At 38.6% G+C, this 19,242-nt stretch overlaps 1 protein-coding gene across 1 annotated transcript; it reads right to left on the reverse strand.

The window, feature by feature from the left end:
- Positions 1-1,026: 1,026 nt before the first annotated feature.
- On the reverse strand, positions 1,027-14,553 carry shisa7a (shisa family member 7a). The gene is made up of 6 exons (XM_084089377.1): positions 13,595-14,553; positions 13,157-13,308; positions 10,547-10,612; positions 10,264-10,452; positions 2,927-7,903; positions 1,027-1,770 (listed from the first exon to the last, which is right to left on the reverse strand). The coding sequence occupies exons 1-5, from the start codon at positions 14,326-14,328 to the stop codon at positions 6,984-6,986; spliced, it is 2,061 nt and encodes a 686-aa protein (XP_083945503.1). The 5' UTR covers positions 14,329-14,553; the 3' UTR covers positions 1,027-1,770; positions 2,927-6,983.
- Between the last annotated feature and the right edge of the window lie 4,689 nt (positions 14,554-19,242).

Genomic DNA, 19,242 nt, shown 5'->3' on the forward strand with positions numbered 1-19,242 from the left:
ATTCCTTGAAAGTCAAAACCTCCGAGCGAAGAATGCTGCGAGGAGGAGTGCAGTGGATGGTTTGGATGTGGGTGAGTGTGAGACAAAGTGTGAGGTGGTAGTTGCTGTTGTTGTGTTGGTGGCTGATGAGGCTGTGATAGAGAGGTTGAATGGCCATGAGTGTGTGAAGAATGAAGAGCGGGGGGTGGAGCAAGGGCTGAACTTGTTTCTCCTGCTGCTTGGCCCAGACCAAGACCAAGATGATTATGACTACCTTGCTGAACTAAAAATTGTTCTAGACTGGAATTGGCCGGTACTCCAGAAAGAAAATACTGATTTGCCGCTAACATGCAGCTAAACTGTTGATGTAGGCTTCGGGCGTCAGACTGAGATCCTGCCAACTGATGACCCAAGGTAGTCACTGCACTACTGCTGGGAGGGTTATTGGAAGTTGAAACAGAACTTGAAGTAGATGGGGAAGAGGACGGTGGCCCAGGAGAGGCCTGAGGTACTGACAGGCCAGGATGCAACGGGGGTGGTGGTGGAACAGATGAAACCAGTCCTCCACTTGCACTACTGCTGGCAAAATGATCAAATCGTCCTACTCCTGAATGTAACTGCTCTTGTGCAAGGGTCGCCTCAGTTGGGTGGAATGAGCGCAAAAACTGAGGGTATCCACTCAAATGACCTCCACCACTGCTACTGCTTCCAGACATTTTGCCGGATTTCCTCAAACTTTGAGACGATGAAGACAGGGATTGCTGTTGTAGAGGTGGAGGAGGTGCACTCATTTTTGCAAAAATTGATGCAGAATCTGTAAAGGCACTCCCTCTAGATCCTTGTAGTGGGCCTAAGCCAAGTCCAGACAAAATTGACCCAGATGTCTCACCTTGCTGCTGTTGCTGGTGTTGTAACTGGTGTTGGTGAAGCTGCACTTGCTGTTGGTGCTGAAGTTGTCGCTCTAATCCAAGACCTTTGAACTGATGGGACTGGTGTCCACTCAGCATCTCTATGATGTCCACATTGTATTTTCCAAACTGGAACATCTCCCAGTTACTGATACATGGGTGCGCAGTTGCAACACCTTCTGCTCTGTGAGCAGCAACAAAATGTATTTGATGCTTTCCTACTAGTTGTAATCAGAAGCAGAAGCAATTTCAAAAACAGTGCTATCTCACATGTTCCTTATGCCACTGGTGTTGTTTCATTTAAAGCGGGCACCCACTTTTTCACTCTTTGGGCAAGTAGTTGAGAAGGACATTTTGTATTCATTGTAACATGAATGTGTTATTTCTGCAAAAAGCTGTTTTCCATTGGATTTGTCACTTATGAAATAACTTCAACTCCCTTTTGGCTTCACATTGGAATCCATATAATCACAGTTATTCTGGATAGTTCACCTTCGAAATCAATATTTCAGTCTGAATGTTCCATAAGAGAGCAAAGACATATGGACTGGTAGAAAAAATCCACAATTGCAAAAGATGCAATTATGTTTTCACATTTTGGCAATTGCACTAAAAGTGCTTGATGTAGTTTGAGTTCATTGAAATATTTCCATTTGCTTGGTTACATTTTTCAGTTCATGACCATGGATGGATCCATTCAAATCCCATGGGCAGGTTTTATTACATTGAATATCTATTCATTCTTAATCCACATGCGGCTTACATCTCTGTTTCCAAGTTTAAATTAGTATATTTTTCTTTTTTTTTCCATAGTTGGAAGCAAAATCCTCCACTACCATTCTTGGGGGCTGTGAAAATGTTCTTTCTGCCACTCCTCTTCTCACTGTCAGAGGAAAAAAAGGAGCAACATGTTAAATTACTTATTTTAAAACAAAAACTCTGATACAATTATTTTAATAAACAACATGATCCATCAAACCTCAAAACACATAGGCTAAATGTTTTTGATTAAAAACAACAACAACAGGCAGATAGTTTATTACAGCAGACGTTTTAATATTTGTTTGTTTTTTAATACACATAAAATCTTATGTGTGTGTGAATAATTCTGAAAGTATTGGCAAATCATTGAAAAACTTTGGTCCTTCACTAAAACATCGTAAAGACATTTCCATGTTTTCATTTTTGTCCATTTGCATTCTTCAATAGCAAAATAAAAGAACTCATAATAACAGAAACAATAAAAAAAAAAAATGAAACCAGAGCCCATATTTATTTCTAGTGAACCACATCTAACCATTCATAATTCATTCTGAAATAATACATTGTATTCAAGATATAAAACAATTAATCTTATCAATCAGCAGCATCAAATGACAGATATTAACAAATGATACTCTCTGATTAGTATCGATGCATTTGACGAATGTCATTTTACAGTCACAACACGATACTAAACAAAAGTAGGCTACTGTAAAATACATTTTCAGACGATATGCGCAATGAAAACAGTAAGTTAAGACACATATCCAAATATTTACACGGTTTTCTTATATTGAAACGTTGCGAGTGTTTTCTTTCACTTCATCTTACATTCTGAGCAGTTAGAATTGTGCAGAAAAGATGCTGAGTGCAGTGTGAATCGTCAGGGGTAGAGGTGAATTTCATGCAATTATTACATCCTCCGACTGCATCGCGTATCACTAAAGAAAAGGTCCATTTCGACAGACTCCTGGGAGTAATGGAAAATTGTCTACGATGGGGAAAATGCACTTCAAAAGTCAATAGTGCTTGAAAAAAAATATATTCTGCGTATTAATGGACGCGAAATCTTTTAGCGCTGGGGCTATGTGAAACAACTAGCATGCAAAACAGCTGGCTAATACTACACATTTAGCAAAGGGACGCGGCTTAGCTTGCCGTCATGATATGCGCGACCTAACAGCAAGCCAGATAATGCATGAGCAAAACTGTATTATTGTGCAAGTAAATTAGGCATAATTAAATATTAGTCGAGACAATAAAATAGGCCTTTTTACCTACGCATCCATCTTTTAGCCTGGTCAAGATGAACGGGGCCTGCTATACTCTCTCCCACCCTGCCCCCCTCGTTCATGTACCCCAGCAGCTCTGCGCTGTTTTCCAGTGGTTAGCCTTCTAGCTACAGCTAGTTAGCAGACTCTGTTTCCACTGCAACCGTGGTGCGATAGCATGAGACCGAGTGTCCCTTATAATTTAAAACAGATGCACTTATCGTACTTATATCCTGTGAAAAATGCATCAAACGGTATTACGACCGAATACTTTTTTATTTTGCGTTTACTTTTTTTTTTTGTCGGCTAAAATATTTTGCACGGTCTATGTTGGTGTTTTAGAGAGGAACGAGTGACGTGTGTGATTTTAACATTAGTCGTTTCCGGACCTTGGAACACTTCCGCCTACCCCGTCTTCAGTCCACTATGTTTTGTATTTGTGGTGGAGGCAGTACTGTGTCTGAAACTAGCGCACTCATAATATCAGCGTCCTTAATAATAGGAGCTACTAATAACGATATCATTTGTCTGCCTTTTAGCTTTATGATATTTGCGGTTAGCTTTCAAGTAAGCATTTTCGGTGTTGTTGCGCAGTCAAATTTGTTAGCCAGCTCGTAAAATATGAGGTAAATTCAAATTACAACTCGGCGAATATATACCTGATATAATGTTCTAAATTCGTTATTCATATATTCTGTGATTTCTTTAGCAGCTTGTTTGTATCTTAAAAGCTCTTACAGTGGCCATTTTATTACGTCCTGGCAGCTCAAATTCAAAGGCTGGTCCTTATCAAAATGGCTGCCTTGGAATTGCTTATATCCAGTCTGATGCTTCATGGAAAATAAGTTTGTAAACATTTTATAGTAACGTAAATGCTGACTTTAGGAATAATTTAAACGTTCTGTTTCTCTTTTGACCTGTGTCATCAGACATTCGAGGCAACAGTTTCATCATTTGACTTTATTTTACAAAGGTGAAATTTAACCTGTATGGAAATCAAGTTGAGAATGCAGTGTAGCCTATATGTTATTATTTCAGGGCATTTGTTATAATAGTTACATAATAATAATTCTAATGTTTGATTTGAAGTGATTTACCCAAACATTAATTCTATGTTTGTGCTTAAACATTTCAAGACATGAACTCAGTGGTGTTTTCCCAAAGGGTTGCAGTCTTCACTGTCCCGCTTTGCTTGTGCAACCAATGCTCATTCCATTGTAAGCTACCATCCTTTTAAAATGCTTCAGGGCTTTATTTGCACATCCAATGTTTGTTATTTTCTGCAGTAATATGCCTTTGTGAATAAATTTCATAAACATTTTCATAATTATGGCTTGTGAATACAAAACAGACATTGCTACAGACCTTTTATGACAAAGAAAATACTAAATTGATTCATCTGTTCTAATTGTCCCTGAAAGAAACATTAAAAAGTTGAAATTTCACTTAACAAAAAGACATTCGGTTACACACATACAACATACATCCTATGACATCATTTATAAACCCCTTGTGATGTCTCTGCAACAAGTAATGACATTTGCAGGCTTAGAACAATTACAATGTGACATCACACTGAGAAATTTTCGAAGGCACTCCTCATCATCAGGAATGCATGAAGAATTGGCAAACAATGAGTGGCTTTGATGTTTGTGCTTTCTATTTTCTACTCATAATTTCAAAAGAATTTAATGAGAAAGATATCTAAAACAAGTAAACACTAAAACCACAGAGGAAAAAAATCACCATCATAATCATAAGATAACCATAACAACAAGAAGAAATTTCACCAATAACCATAATATTAACTGTCATAGTAATGACAATAACAAACACCAATGTATTACAGAGCTGTTAGGAAGATTGTCTTTTAAGTTGTATTCATAATTCATTAAGATACACACTATTTCCAGTGAAAAGTTAAATGAATGTGTTACCACCAATCCTGATGCTGATGTGATATAAACTACTCCTTAACACTTTTACTGGGAGGCATAAATATTCAAATAGTCCGTAACTTATACTGTTCAGTTTCATTACACTGAAAATTAACCAAGAGGTTAAAAGTCTATGACAAAAATAATAATAAAAACAAAATACCAGTTGGTGGTTTTACAATGTAAATTGATTAGTTTTCATTGGTAAAATGAGCTCTATTTCTCAGAGGCCAGAACCATACAGTAAATTTTATCTGGCTCTTCTGCGAACAATCTCACTTTACATTTTTCATCATAATATTTACTTACTATTTTAATATCTTTTTTTGGTAAATAATGAGATTATTATCATTGAATAATGATTAAGCTGTGGGTAACAGCTGTACCACTAACGCAAGTGTGTTGTATAGCCCTTAATATTGATAAGCGTTATTGGTTATGAAGATATTAGGTATGACGTGTCGTGGTCATATCTCAGTAACAGCAGATTCGAAAAATACAGGTTAGCTGTTTTGGCATGCCCGTATCTTCAGACTGTTCGCAGAGTCTCAGTTTTAACAGCATATACACATGGCTTCAACATGGAGATTCAAAAAGCAGTCCAGGAGGTTTGTCTTTATGCAAATGCCAACCAACACCTGAGCGAGATAATGGTACCGCCATGTTATGCACTAATTTTATGCCAGAATATCATAACATACAAATACATTGATGAGTGCCCTTACTCTTGAGTCGTCGTCGTCTTCATTACAGATCCATATTTAATAGCTTAAGGTGAACCGTTTGTCTACACAATATACCTAAGAGGAGCATAAATGTGTATGTACCCACTCTTACATAAATCGAATGTATTCTTGTGCTTTTGGTAGTCCAGCGTCCCTCCCTTATGATGAATCTCCCTTGCAAATCCCAGCACTTGGACATTGTAGAAAGTGGTGGCTCAGAATCCAAACAAAGTGCCATTGATCATTAATGAGTCTTTTTAAGATGGAGAAAAAAGATGATTGTCAGACATTTCTCTTGGTTTTCATCTGGGCTTTTCTGCCCAATTGTGTCCCAGAATGGCTTTCATCGATAGTTCAAAGCAATCTCCAGTGATGTACTGAAGGGCAAACTTGAGGAAACTTCTTGTGTACTATTTTCAGGATTCCACCTAAACAAATTGAAAAGAAACTCACTTGGTACATCCATATTAAATTCACACTGAATAAGATGCAGGTGTAACATAAGGCTTACTTTGTTTATCTTATGGTATTCAAAATTAATTCATCAAATGAGTTCATCAAATTCTTCAGAGTTTTTGGATATGCTCCTCCAATTGTTCAATTTCATAATTCCTTTTGACATACCTTGTAAAAACCCTGCCGCACTTCCTCATTATGAAGTGGATTAGGGTTTAAAAAGAGATAAGATCCAGCATTACGTTTGTCCAACTGTAAGTAGCTTTGCAATTCATCAGTTGGGATGAGCGCTCCACGTTCAACTGGTTCCTCTTATGCGGATGTTAATTATTAGTCTCCCAGTAGTTCCATCATAGTTATAAGATAAAAGCCATTCTCTGAAATATATGGCTCCATAGCAGCTATATCTGTAATGTGTAATAATGTAAGATATTTGAGGATAAAAACATGACATAAAGATTTGAAAAAAATGTCCACATCATGTGGAATTTATATTACACTCTATTGATATTCTATGCGGTAGATTTATAGGCAAAATGTACACAAATAAATAGTTGTATATGGCAGCTTTGATCATAATTATAGCGGCAATTTCATGAACGTAAAAAGCACAAAAACTTTGAAGCTCTATCAAACCTGACTTATAACTATTGTTATCTAATCTTATGTTGTGAATTTGCCACTATATACAATATGTATATGTAAAAATATGGTGCCACTTCGCTCTCTGCGTAGTTTCTCCCACTTCGTGGCCCCCTACTTCAAAATCTGTTTCTCTTATTCCTTTACCATCCTCCTACTCCTTTTCTCTCTTCTCTCGTTATTTCTCTCCCTCTTCCGCCCACTCTCTCTCTCCCACAGTCCCTTTACCATCCTCCAACTCTTCACACAGTCTATCTCTCACCCATCTTCTCCATTCCCTCCTTACCCTCTCCAGCCTCTTGCTCACACAGTAACCTCATTCTTGCTTCCTGTTCTAACCCCTTGGTTGGATGCCACTCCTCCTCCACTTCCCCCTCCACCGGGGATGAAGTGAAGTTGTTCAATGGTATTTTGCCTTTTAGCTGCAAATGCAAGCCTCCTGGCACTGTGTCCACCAAGAGTCCCTGTTCCCATGACAACTCCTGTTCCTGGCATGTCGCCCCATGCCACTCCTCCAACCCCGCCTCCTCCCAGGTGACCTGACATCGCAGCCGAATTCCGCTCCTGCTCTCGCCCCGACGTCGGGTGCGAGTTCATCTTGATCATGTGGTGACGGTCGAGTGATGGCGTGGCACAAACATTCTGCTGCGATTGAGCTTTCTGGTGGCTGACGCGGGGCAGGGTGGGCACCATTCCGCCTCCCCCTCCGCCCGTGTAGTCGCCCATTCCCAGACCCATCCCGCTTCCGCCATACTCATCCCCGCCTATCTCCTCCTGTAGATGGTCTGGTGACATCAGCAGCCTCTCCTTGGACTTCTTCAGGGTGTTCTGGTTATTGGAGTTCTTTGATGCAGTGGCCATGGCTTTGTAGTATTGATGCTGCTGGTTCTTCGAGAGCCTTGATAAGGTGCTGCCGTCGGCAAGGGCAAGGAGCTGGTCTGTTGACTTGACGCGACGTGGTGGTTTGGAAAGCGTATCGTAATTCTGATTTTGCTTTGATTCCGGGGGTTCCAGAGGGTAAGGATTTGGGGTGTGGCTTGGAGCAGACTGCGGATGAGGTATTCGAGGACGAGTGGCACGGTTGGGAAGCGTGCCTCTTCCCCCCAGCGTGTAGTCGCCACCCCAGGGAAGGTGATGCTGGGAGGAATGAAAGGAGGGAGGGGCGTTGTTGGGCTTCCGTTTGGTGGTACAGTAACCTGAATATTCCTCCAATCCTCCTTTCTCTGTAGGTGGAGGAAAATATGTTTAAAAAGATCCGAAAATTAGGCATGAAAAGAGAATATAGAATCTTATATAGAATTATATAGAATCTCTATAATATATAATTTGTAAAAATGTAATACATTTATAAAAGTAATTCATTTTCAGTCATTGAAATAGCTGATACTGACCAATAAATGACCAAAATCAAAAATCTGTCCAGTATCAAGACTTATCATTTTTTTGTTTGTTTTCTCATTTTTAGCGTTTTCATATTGACTCTAATGAATGAGAAAACACTAAAAACAATCATTCTAATGTGAATTTATTTATTAATTTTGAGATTTGCTTAAAGGTGTGGTATAATGTCCTGTTCACAAGCATGTTAAAATCGCACTTTTTGAGGATGAGCAAAAACGCACCGTTTTGTGTCTGTTCCTTTAAATGCATATGAGCAGCTGCTCCTGGCACAGGGGGCGGAGCTACAACAGCTTGTGTCCTTAGCAGCTGAAGCCTGGTTCACACGGCAGGATAATTAGGCCGATTTTAGCCCCGATTCACCCCTTCAGACAATCTTAAGGATGCTCCGATTATCGTAAAATAATCTGATCAGATATTCCTGCCGTGTGTGGTGTGTTAAGACTGCTCTCGTCTGCTCGGAAGGACGTCGGGACCGCTCCGATCTCAAATCGGGGATATCCAACATGTTGGATTTATTTGGCCCGATTTCTCCTCGTGTGTGGTGTCCCCCGGGGACAAACGAGCCTGTGGACTGTGGCGTGTAGCCAATCAGAAAGCGAGGTGACGAGGCGGCGAGGAAGCACTGGGAAACAAAATCAAAACAGCCGGTGGAATGGCGCACCAGAGAGTCCGGTGGACGTCGGAGATCATCGCCTTTTCTTTTCATAACGTTTTTTTTTCCGGCTAAAAACATACTACAAACTAATCGGCCGACAATTTTAAAATCATCCCGTGTGAACCAGGCTTAAGATTACCTCACACAGACATGCACTGAAAATTTAAAAAACTTTTAGCCTTTTATGTTCAAACTGGATTCAGACAATGACGGAGAGACTCAAGAAGTGACGACATGTAGAATGCAACAGGACATTTCTGAATGGTTAGTTGATGAATTTATGTAGCTTATGTGTAATCTTCTAGTCATTGATTAGCATATTCTGTCTTGATAATCTATAAATCGTGTTCAGGGGGAGGGGTTTATGTAAATTCTAGGGTTGGTGATGTCACTAACCCTGGAGGAATGTCGTGTAGTCCCTACCAGCCAATTGTTGTAGTCCTTAAAAAGCGATTTTTTTTAAAGCAAATATCTCCCTTTGCTTTGATCTTTGAGCATTGCAACTTTGCAGATGTTGTTTATGCTCAAACAGCAACATTACACACTAACTAAAGTTAGAAAAGTGAAATCATAATCAACCACCCCTTTAAGAATACATTTAAAAGTGTTTATTATTAACACTACACTAAGTAAATTATCAGTGTTTTTAAAGATTAACTTTAGGTGAGCATTAGATGACTGCAAGCATAATCTAGATGGAAGAATAACGTTACCAATACTGATAACTAATTACTCTCTAATATTGGCCAATAACCAATATGGTATCAATATACTGTGTATCCCAAATAAAAATGGATAAACAGCTAAAAATGTTTACAGGATTTGAGCTACAAGCTAGAATGTCATTAAAAGGTTCATCACAACCTACTTAACTCTTAATATAAATTCTTCAACGTCCATCCCAGGACTATGTGTTTAATGTGAATCATTCATTTAACAATATGAATACAATCCTATTTTATCCTGTACCTTGAGCCATTTCATCTTTCGGCTGATTAAGTCTGAGTCATTGTATCAGCCTGTATAACCTTCGCCTGTGCAGAACTTTCTTGTCATCCAACTGTAACTCACACTTCCCAGGAGGTTTGATGTCTAGCTGAGAGAGAGGCCTTAAGGCTTTATGCGTCTGTACAAGATTGCGGGTGCTTTGCTATGGTTTGCCCTCATTAAAATGACCTTCACAAACATTTATATCTCCCAAGCTATCCAGTGAAACACTGACACTGCTTTAAATAAAAACCCAAGCGTACAGATCATTTTCAGCAACATTCTGAGCCCCACATGAGACTATGTCCTCATCATCGAGCAGGTAATTTCTCCTTCAAAAAACACAACAGTACTAAATGTCACACTGTTTTTGATATTCGTCCATCTTTTTCTCCTTATTGCTTCTAAATTGGCTTTATGCCTTTAAAATTATGTTGGCTATAATAAGAAAGCAATCATGCCAACCTTTTATGTAATTCTTACAAAACATAATTTCCTTAAGATAAGAATCTTCCTCTCCAATGGTAATAAAGCACTCACCCAGACGCTTGAGAGATGAGTATCTGTTGATCTCAGGCTTCATGGCGGCTTCATACGAGGGTGGCAGCTGTGCCAGGTTATGTAGGGAGTGATGGAAGGACGGCTGGGGCTTCATGGCGTTAGTATGCTTACTGGGCTTCAATGTGCCACCGGTGGCCATCTGCATGTTGTTCATACGTGATCCACGCTCTTTAAAGACACATATGCAATGATGGACCTTGAGGTTATTTCAAACTCAGCAGTTCAGAATATACAACTATGTAGAATTGTTGGTTTTACCTACCGATGGTGGCTGTATGTTTGGGACTGGAGCCTGTGGTATGGATGAAGTTATGCTGTATATTCCCCACTGTGAATAAGAAAAAAGGCATAGGGTGTGTGTGTTTTATGGATTTCTGCCTTTATGTGCATGTCTTTGCGACTAATTTACATTTAGTATAAATTTACAAAACACATTTATCCATCTAATACTATAAATGTTGCCCTATTAAGCTCTTTCTAGCTCCACAATGTTTTGACAATTTTTCGCCGTCTGTTCATTCTAATGCCATCATATACAGCTTCGTGCTAAATAATTAACAAATGCCCTTTCATCATTTGGCTTTTGCTTTTTCCCTGTTCCTTTGTTGTCCTGAATTTATACAGTTTGTCGTTCAGAAGACTCAAGCTGAGATGGAAACATGAAAAGAACTCTGTATGACATAATGCAACAATACCTGCAAACTGCAACAAGGTCCATGAGGGTAAAATTAGTGCAAATTTAATAAAATCATTGAATATTAATGAATTTTTGACCCAAGACACTTTATTTCATATTATAGCTGGTGACATGCGACTAATTGGCTTTTTAACCATGTAGAAATAGGATTTCATGCAAAGTCAAATACTGTAATAATGGCAACATTATTGTATGGAGACATGTTTTTCATTACTAACCTATATCAATTTCATTTTTAAGTTAAACAAGATTCAACTACACAAAACGAGTTGAAATGACTGCAATTTGCTGATTTGAAGTCACAGAAAACCTGTATAAAACATTAGACATTTAATTTTCTTTTAAACCATAGATGTCACAACACTGTAAAAAAAAAAAAAAAAAGTTGATAAGTTAAATCAACTTGGATGTTTAAGTTGTTTCAACTTAAATTACATTAAACTGACATAAACATTAGTTGAATCTATTATAACTTATATAAAAAAGTTGAAAATGGCTAATTATTAACTTATTTTGATCAGTTAAAGCAATGTAAAAATGTTTTTGTATATGTTGTCATAACTTATTGATCATATCATTTTTTACAGTGAAAATTTTATACATTTAGCAGATGCTATAGCAGATTATTATTCCATATATTTCATCTGAACATCACTATTTGTGAGTTTTCTTACATTTGAACAACTATTGGAGTGCCTACTTTTTATCACTAAATGATGGTCACCTGTGAATTTAATTTTCATATTAAAGTTTTTTATGGCTTTTTTGTTAATGGGTGATATGTGGATACACAAATTCAGCATGATGGTGTGTACGATAACAAATGTTTTTTTTTGGTTTGTTTTCATTTTCAAATGAAAAGTTAAAGTGAACCCTTTGGGGTAAAATGTCCCCCTGAAATATGGGGCAGAACTCCCACAGTGGCATGTTGTTGCTGTTGTTTTATAATTTAATTCAATCATTCAATCGAATCTTAACATTGAAGGGGGTGGATTGGAATCCACTGCTGGTTCAATGTATATGTTATGAGTGATTATAATCAAGGAATTAATCAATATTTTTCCTTCTAAACATCAAATGAGTTGAATGACTTCTCTAGAGATTTTACTTTGTTATAGAAGTTAACAGTGTGATTACTGAAATGTTCTTTTCATGTATTCTTTAATGTCTGTATTTGATATCTGAATGCAATAACAGTGCTTGCTTATTTAGCCCGGCTTCCAGAAATGAAATAGGGACTTGTTTTGTGTTTGAGAAAGGTCTTCAACGTGTTAAAACATATAGGGGTCATTGAAGCCAATAGTTTAAGGGACAATTTCTTTGTTAAAGCCTTACTTTCCAGTTAGACTAAAGTGTAGCTCTCCTTGAGAGAAATAACGTATTATCTTGATGTTTTGAGACAACTCTCCTGTTTATAGTTAGAGCCTGGCCAAATCCAACCTTGGAAAAGCTGTGTGTCGGTGTGTGTTAGTCTTCTTGGTTACAGGTTAAGGAACCACTGGCATTATTGGAGATTGACTGAGTTGTTGTTTGGGACATGTTAGCGCCCAGCAACAAATCTGCAACCTGGAAGGTGGTCACGACGTGCCTTACTTCAGGGTCCGAGTGTCAGCTGCCTAATTGATGGAGATATGCTTCAGTCTGTCTGTATATGTATGGAAAATTACTATGTTTATCTATTTCTTAGCCAATCAGAAACTGCAACCTGAAGCAAGGACGTAGCTTAGACCTTGGTGAAGGGTATAACTGCTGTGATCTTTGTAACTGTAAGCGGGCGGCCTACGAACTCCTGTGTGAGTCTTGAAGCTGACTTCTGGTGATGAAACTGCAAACTATTTTCAGTAAAACTTTTCTTCAATTTATTATAATTCTGACTCCGGGTCTTCTTTCAAACATCTGGTCCTTGGGTCCTAAACTGTCATCCCCTAACAACATTCTAACTATGATGGACTTATTGGATTATTAATAATGTATATAAGATGTACATTTCAAACCTCATCATTATTCATCATAATATATAGGGTAATTAGGCTAACTAAATCATCAATCTGAATGAATAGTTTTTTGCTACTTATATATTACATATCTTCATAGTTAATTATACGCACAAATGCACAATGTTCTTAAGGGGGGCGTCTTCCCCAGCATATGGAGATTATGGAGTTTTCCACTCACGTCTGTTATCTTTACTCTGTAGTGTGGGATATAGATTTTTCGGGGGTCGTCCTAGTGTCCCCTCTCCTCCTCCAGTTCCCAAGGCTACGCTGTTGTTTCTCTCTCCCTCTTGAACTGGACTCGACTGGTGACGCAACATTTCCACAAGAGCCCTGACAGGGAAGGATGTAGAAATGATTAGTCTGTTGAGCAGTGGTTTTCGACCCTGGTCCTGGGGACCCACCGCTCTACACATTTTGTATGTCTCCCTTATTGAACACACCTGATTGAGATCATCAGCTCATTAGGTGAGAACTCCATGAACTGAAGTGTGACAGATAAGAGAGACATACAAAATGTGCAGAGTGATGGGTCCACAGGACCAGGATTGAAATCCACACTGATCTAGAGAATACAATTTAAGGTCAATTTGACATCCTTTTAGTCATGAAGTCTTACCTGGGCATGTTGAGTTCTCGGTTCCTAGGCTGCCGTGATGCCTTGTGGAACGCCACTTTAATGGCCACTGCCACTGCCACAGTAAACGAGATGACTCCACCGATGACGTAGACGGTGTTGTTGCTCTGTTCGATACGGCTGAGGTCCGGATAAGCAGGCAGTGGGGGCCTGGTCGCTGGGGGTGCTGTATTGGCCCACACAGGGGAATGGTAGTTGTGGCAGACGTTCTGGTCCAGCCTTCGAGTGCGGTCCGGACAACAAAATCGATAATGGCAGGTCCCACAGCAGTAGATGAAGTCATCCTTGGAGCAGTTAAAGGTGAGGTCATACTGCCCCATGACATCATAATAACCTCGACACACGTCCACTTCCACCAGTTTGCGAGGAGGCGGAGCTACCTTCGCTGCTCCGAAAGGGGCCTTCAGTGCATCAGTCGTTACATTCTTTGGCAGCATTGTCTGAGGCAGCGGCCGGAGGGGCATTTCTGCCACTCCAGCTGGCTGCTTTGGCCGACGATTCATGGACTTCCCTCGCATACTCCCACCGCTTTTAGAAAGGGGGTAAAGAAAGCCCCTACCCTGAGATCTGGGGCTGGGCGTTGGGGTGATGGTGATGGGCCCATTTGTTCCGTTTCTGGAGGGGCCCGGGACGCTCGCCGAGGAAACGTTAAGTGGGACAGCGATTAGCAGGAAGAGAATAATGACACGTACTCGAGCTTCCAAGGTGGGCATCATCTTTACATGACTAATGCTGCTATTTTCTCTCGCTGACTCAACCCACCGCACAATGGTGAATTTTGTAATAACAGCCTGCTTAGTGCTGTATGTAAAATATTCTTGTAGCAGCCCTCCGACTATATCAAAACAGTCTTGAAAGACAAATCTGTTCTCAAAGTCTGATAAAAGTGTACGATGTGAAGGGTCACAATCTGAGAGAAAAAAAAAACTATTTTGATGTGCTTTCAGCTTCAAGGTGAGTTATACAACACATATTCTCAAATCATGCAGAGTTTCCATCCAGCATAAAACCTGCTATAGCTGGAAAACCTGAACAATATGCAAAACAACCCAAATGCTGACAATATTCTGAGCAGGCAACGTACAATTGGCTAGTTTCTGAAAGAATATTTAACAAATTGTCTGTTTTGAATGCATTAACAAGGCAAATATTCCCTTTTGTGGCTTTCTTCAAAAGTATACATTTCACATATCCGCAGACAAACAAAATGGCTTCTCGTTACTGTCCTCCTATTACTTCAATATCTAATATTTTCATGACACATAAAGGCATTTAAGTTGTAGTATAACTGTGTACATTAAAAGTATTTAGGTTTAATTCTCTGTTTTGGCACTTATCAGGATGAAATTTTCATTTAAGAGAAAGGGGCAACTGTAAACATCTTTAAAATGTAAACTAAAGTTTTGCTTGTCTTCACAAATTTTTTTATTTTATTTGGGCACTCCTTACATTCAGCAATGGCACTTAGTCTTTAAGCAGATTTCCCTGACCTGTTATGCTCCCTGAATGTTTACTATTATTAACTAGTATAAACAATTTCCATACACTTGGTGAAAAAAAACAAAAAAACTCAGAAACTAATCTTCTTGTTCTTGTTTACGTGTTAACAGGACTACTCAGAATGGTGAACTCCTTTGAGGGTTTGAGGGCAGTGTGATGAGGAATCATTTTGAGTTTGATCAGCATCTCTGCCTGCAAACCTCTACATTACTGAACTAAAATGAATGTGCATATCCTCATTCAGCATGTAAAGAAAGACCAAATGAATGACCCGGTGTGCAAATTTAAAATAGTTGAAAGAAATCAGATATAAATTGAGTCATCAAATGTATGCCCTTCTTCACGTATTTTAGGTGAGAATGTTCAATAAACCGATGACACAGACAAACACACAAAAACTGATGATGGCAGTAAAGACGTGAAACGTTTTCAGGGCTGATTGTCTTTACAATATTTCCAAGGAGAGTGACTATGTAAACCTTCCAGTCTCTTTCCAGTTTCTTAAGATTCACGCAGCAGATATGCCTTTAAGATAAGCCCAGTTTTCATTGAGAATCGTTTGCTCTTGGTGAAATGGTTTAAAATCCCATGGTGTGGACATGGCTGTTTCCTCACGATTTTTGCAGGGTTGATCTTGGAATCCACTGGCAGTTATGAAGTGTTCAGTTATCAAGCGATGTGCCTCTGAAAAGAAATCAACACACTGATGTTACATCCTACATGCACACACACACATAGAGAGATCAGTGAAAGTTTTTGAAAGATCATAGTTAGCTTGTCATCTGCATGGCAGCCTATTATTTTCATTGTGACACATATGGCAAGTGACAGAAAAAAAGGTATGCGGCAACTAATGCAATCAATATAGAATCCACAGAATTCAACACAAAAGAGATTTTTATGGGGTTGGACTGTATGTTTTGTGGTAGAAATTCCCCTACGCACTTGACTTAAGTTAACCTGGGGCGTCTCCTAATCGACACCCAAGCTTAGTGTCTCCTAATCGACGCTTACAAATTTATACTCGAGCGCATCTTCTAATAGAGGTCTTGCTGAGTCGGACAAAGTCTCGCCCCATTAAGAACACGATCACTTGGGAATAAGGTCTCTAGTGTTCCACTAACCTGCTGCGGAGAAGTAACCAGACAGACTCCAGACAATCCCTTTCAATATGCTTTAATCACGGACATAAAGAATACAAGAGATTTTAAAAAATAGGAGCATGGCAAAGGTGACATTATTCATTTCATCATTTTTCTCTAAAACGATTGTTTCCTCACATGTATAATTCTCTGTGACTACGTTAAAAAAAATTGGATACTTCAAGCTTGTTGTTAGGGTCATGAGGCGATACATACAGCTGTCTAGTTTTGATTTCCCCTTGTGTTAGAAACACTTAGTATTCAAAAGCATAGAAAATGTTACTCCTGCAAGAAAAAGAAATGTTAGTTATGTTTAATTAAAAAAATCCTTCACAGTTTATACACATTAAATCTACATTAAGAATATGGAATACAGACCTAAGGTTGGTCTCTTTTTAAAGAAGACACTCAGCAGATTATAGTGTTCAGCAGAACACTAGTGGGTGTTTCTCAATCAGTGGGGCGTTTTCAAACCACAATGGGCATTTTCAACCGCTTTACCCGATTTGCTCTAATCCACTGGGGGCTTGGTTTAGGGGTGGGCCTTCATGATTTTATCAAGTCTGTTGAAAAATGGTTGAAAACATTTATTGTAGTTTGAAACTGGCCACTGATTGGTAAACGCAAATTTTGGTTTTGCATGTGCACTTCTCAGTAGTCTAAAGCTTCCTCATTAGAGAGAAAACATAGGTGCATCCTATACAGAAGTCTTGATTGTTGAAGCACCTGACATACTGACTTCTCTAGCATTTGTGTTGTTACTCACTGTAATTAGATAGATTAAAAAGTTATTAAAGTGTTTGAATAAAGCATCTATTTTTCTACATTCTTAAAAAATGCACCGTGCTTTAGTAAAGTTTATTAGGAATTTCCTGAATGAAGTTCTAACGTCATTTAACAGATTTCTTGAAGTGCAGGAGACATGAACATGAGCAAGAATGTTACACTGCAAGCATAGCCCATGTCTTGCATGCGTCAGTGCTTGCATGCAGAGCACATTGCTCCTTTAGTAGGAATGAAGGCCGATGAAGATGGACAAAAAAAAAAGAGAACCACCCTCCTGATAATGCTGACATTGATTATACACCGAGTTGTTGTCGACAGCATAATCACCTGACCTGGGACTTGATGATATCCTGTGCCTTATCACTGCTTAATCAGGTAATCATTCATATTCCTGAATCTGTATTAAATTTGAGAAATGTAACTGATTTCCATTCAGTTTAGCTTGTTTCCACTGAAACACAATAACAAAAAACATCTCGTGTTTATTAAGAAAGTGACTGACATGACTATTTTGTGATATTTAAAGAGATTAAGGTCTACATAAAGTGAAGCTTCAAAGGGATAGTTCAGCCCAAAATGAAAACTGTCATTATTTACTCACCCTCAAGTTGTTCCAAACCTGTATGAATTTCTTTCTTCTGCTTCACACAAAATAAGATAAGAGTGAAGAATGTTGGCATCCAGACAGTTGATGGTAGCCATTGACTTCCATGAAGGCCACCGTCAACTTTCTGGTTACCAACATTCTTTAAAATATCATATTTTGTGTTCAACAGAAGAAAGAAACTCATGCAGGTTTGGAACAACTTGAGGGTGAGTAAATAATGATAGAATTTTCATTTCGGGCTGAACTATCCCTTTAAAGAAATTTTCATTGAAAAAACATAAGCTCTTTTATTCTACAAGATAAACTTGTTAGGCTACTTGAATGCTATGTAGTTTCACAGAAAATGAACTGAGATATAGTTAATGGGTGTTTGTTCCTCTTCATGAAGAGTTTAGCTCCAACACCTGCCTGGATGTGTTCATTGATCCTTAAAGGGATACTCTACCGTTTTTTCATATTAAACTATGTTATTTCCTTATCTAAGACGAGTTGATACATACCTCTCTCATCTCAGTGCGTGCACTTAATCGCTCTAGCGCGCGGTGACACTTTGAAAGCACTTAGCTTACCCCAGTATATTCAGTGGTATCTAGCAGCAATGAATTTAGAAGTGACCAAACACATCAACGTTTTCCCTATTTAAAAACAGTTACACAAGTAGTTATACGACCAAGTATGGTGACACAAAATAAAACGTGGCGCTTTTCTAAGCGGGTTAAAAAGGATAACTATAATGTATGGCGGAATAGCACTTTTGGAAGTACTTCGACTGGCGCAGTAAAAAGTCAAACCTAGAGAAAACGTTGATGCGTTTGGTCACTTCTAAATTCATTGCTGCTAGATACCATTGAATATACTGGGGTAAGCTAAGTGCTTTCAAAGTGTCACCGCGCGCTAGAGCGATTAAGTGCACGCACTGAGAGAAGAGAGGTATGTATCAACTCGTCTTAGATAAGGGAATAACATAGTTTAATATGAAAAAACGGTAGAGTATCCCTTTAATGACCTTGATTAGCTGCATCAGGTGTGTTTAATTAGGGCTGGAGAGAAAATCGGACACCCCTGCCAGTGCTTTCTTTTGATATTGAAACATTAATAGATTTTAGAAAAATAAATTAAATAAACAGAATTTAACGATACTTTAATCGTAGTTAGAATATTTTGTTTTCAGCAACTTTTTTAAAAAGTGAATCATATTGTGTTTAGTAGATTAACATTCTTGAATGTGGCAACTGAATTGACTTGTTCTTGAGTAACATCATGCTTGCTTTTTCAGATTTCAGAGAACCCAAAGGAAGAGGCAGTAGTCTGATGTAAGACAGATTTTTAAAAACCTGAACTGTTGGACCACCTGTAGTTATGACATCAGACTTCTGAAGGCAATTTTATTTTTAAAGGTTGAAATGCTTTTGTCCTATTTCTCCCCCTTTCTTTTTTATAGAATGATCTTTTCATATATTTTTGTCATTGATTGACTGAATAAAATAAACTGCTGGAAAGGTGTTGTTTTTTCAGTGTTTCAACAAAATGTATTTAGAATCAACATCAAGTTGTAACATTGATCAAACCATATTACCAAAGATTATTTCAGAGTT

The sequence above is a fragment of the Abramis brama genome (assembly GCF_963993115.1).
Source record: "Abramis brama genome assembly, chromosome: 17".
Taxonomy (NCBI): domain Eukaryota; kingdom Metazoa; phylum Chordata; class Actinopteri; order Cypriniformes; family Leuciscidae; genus Abramis; species Abramis brama.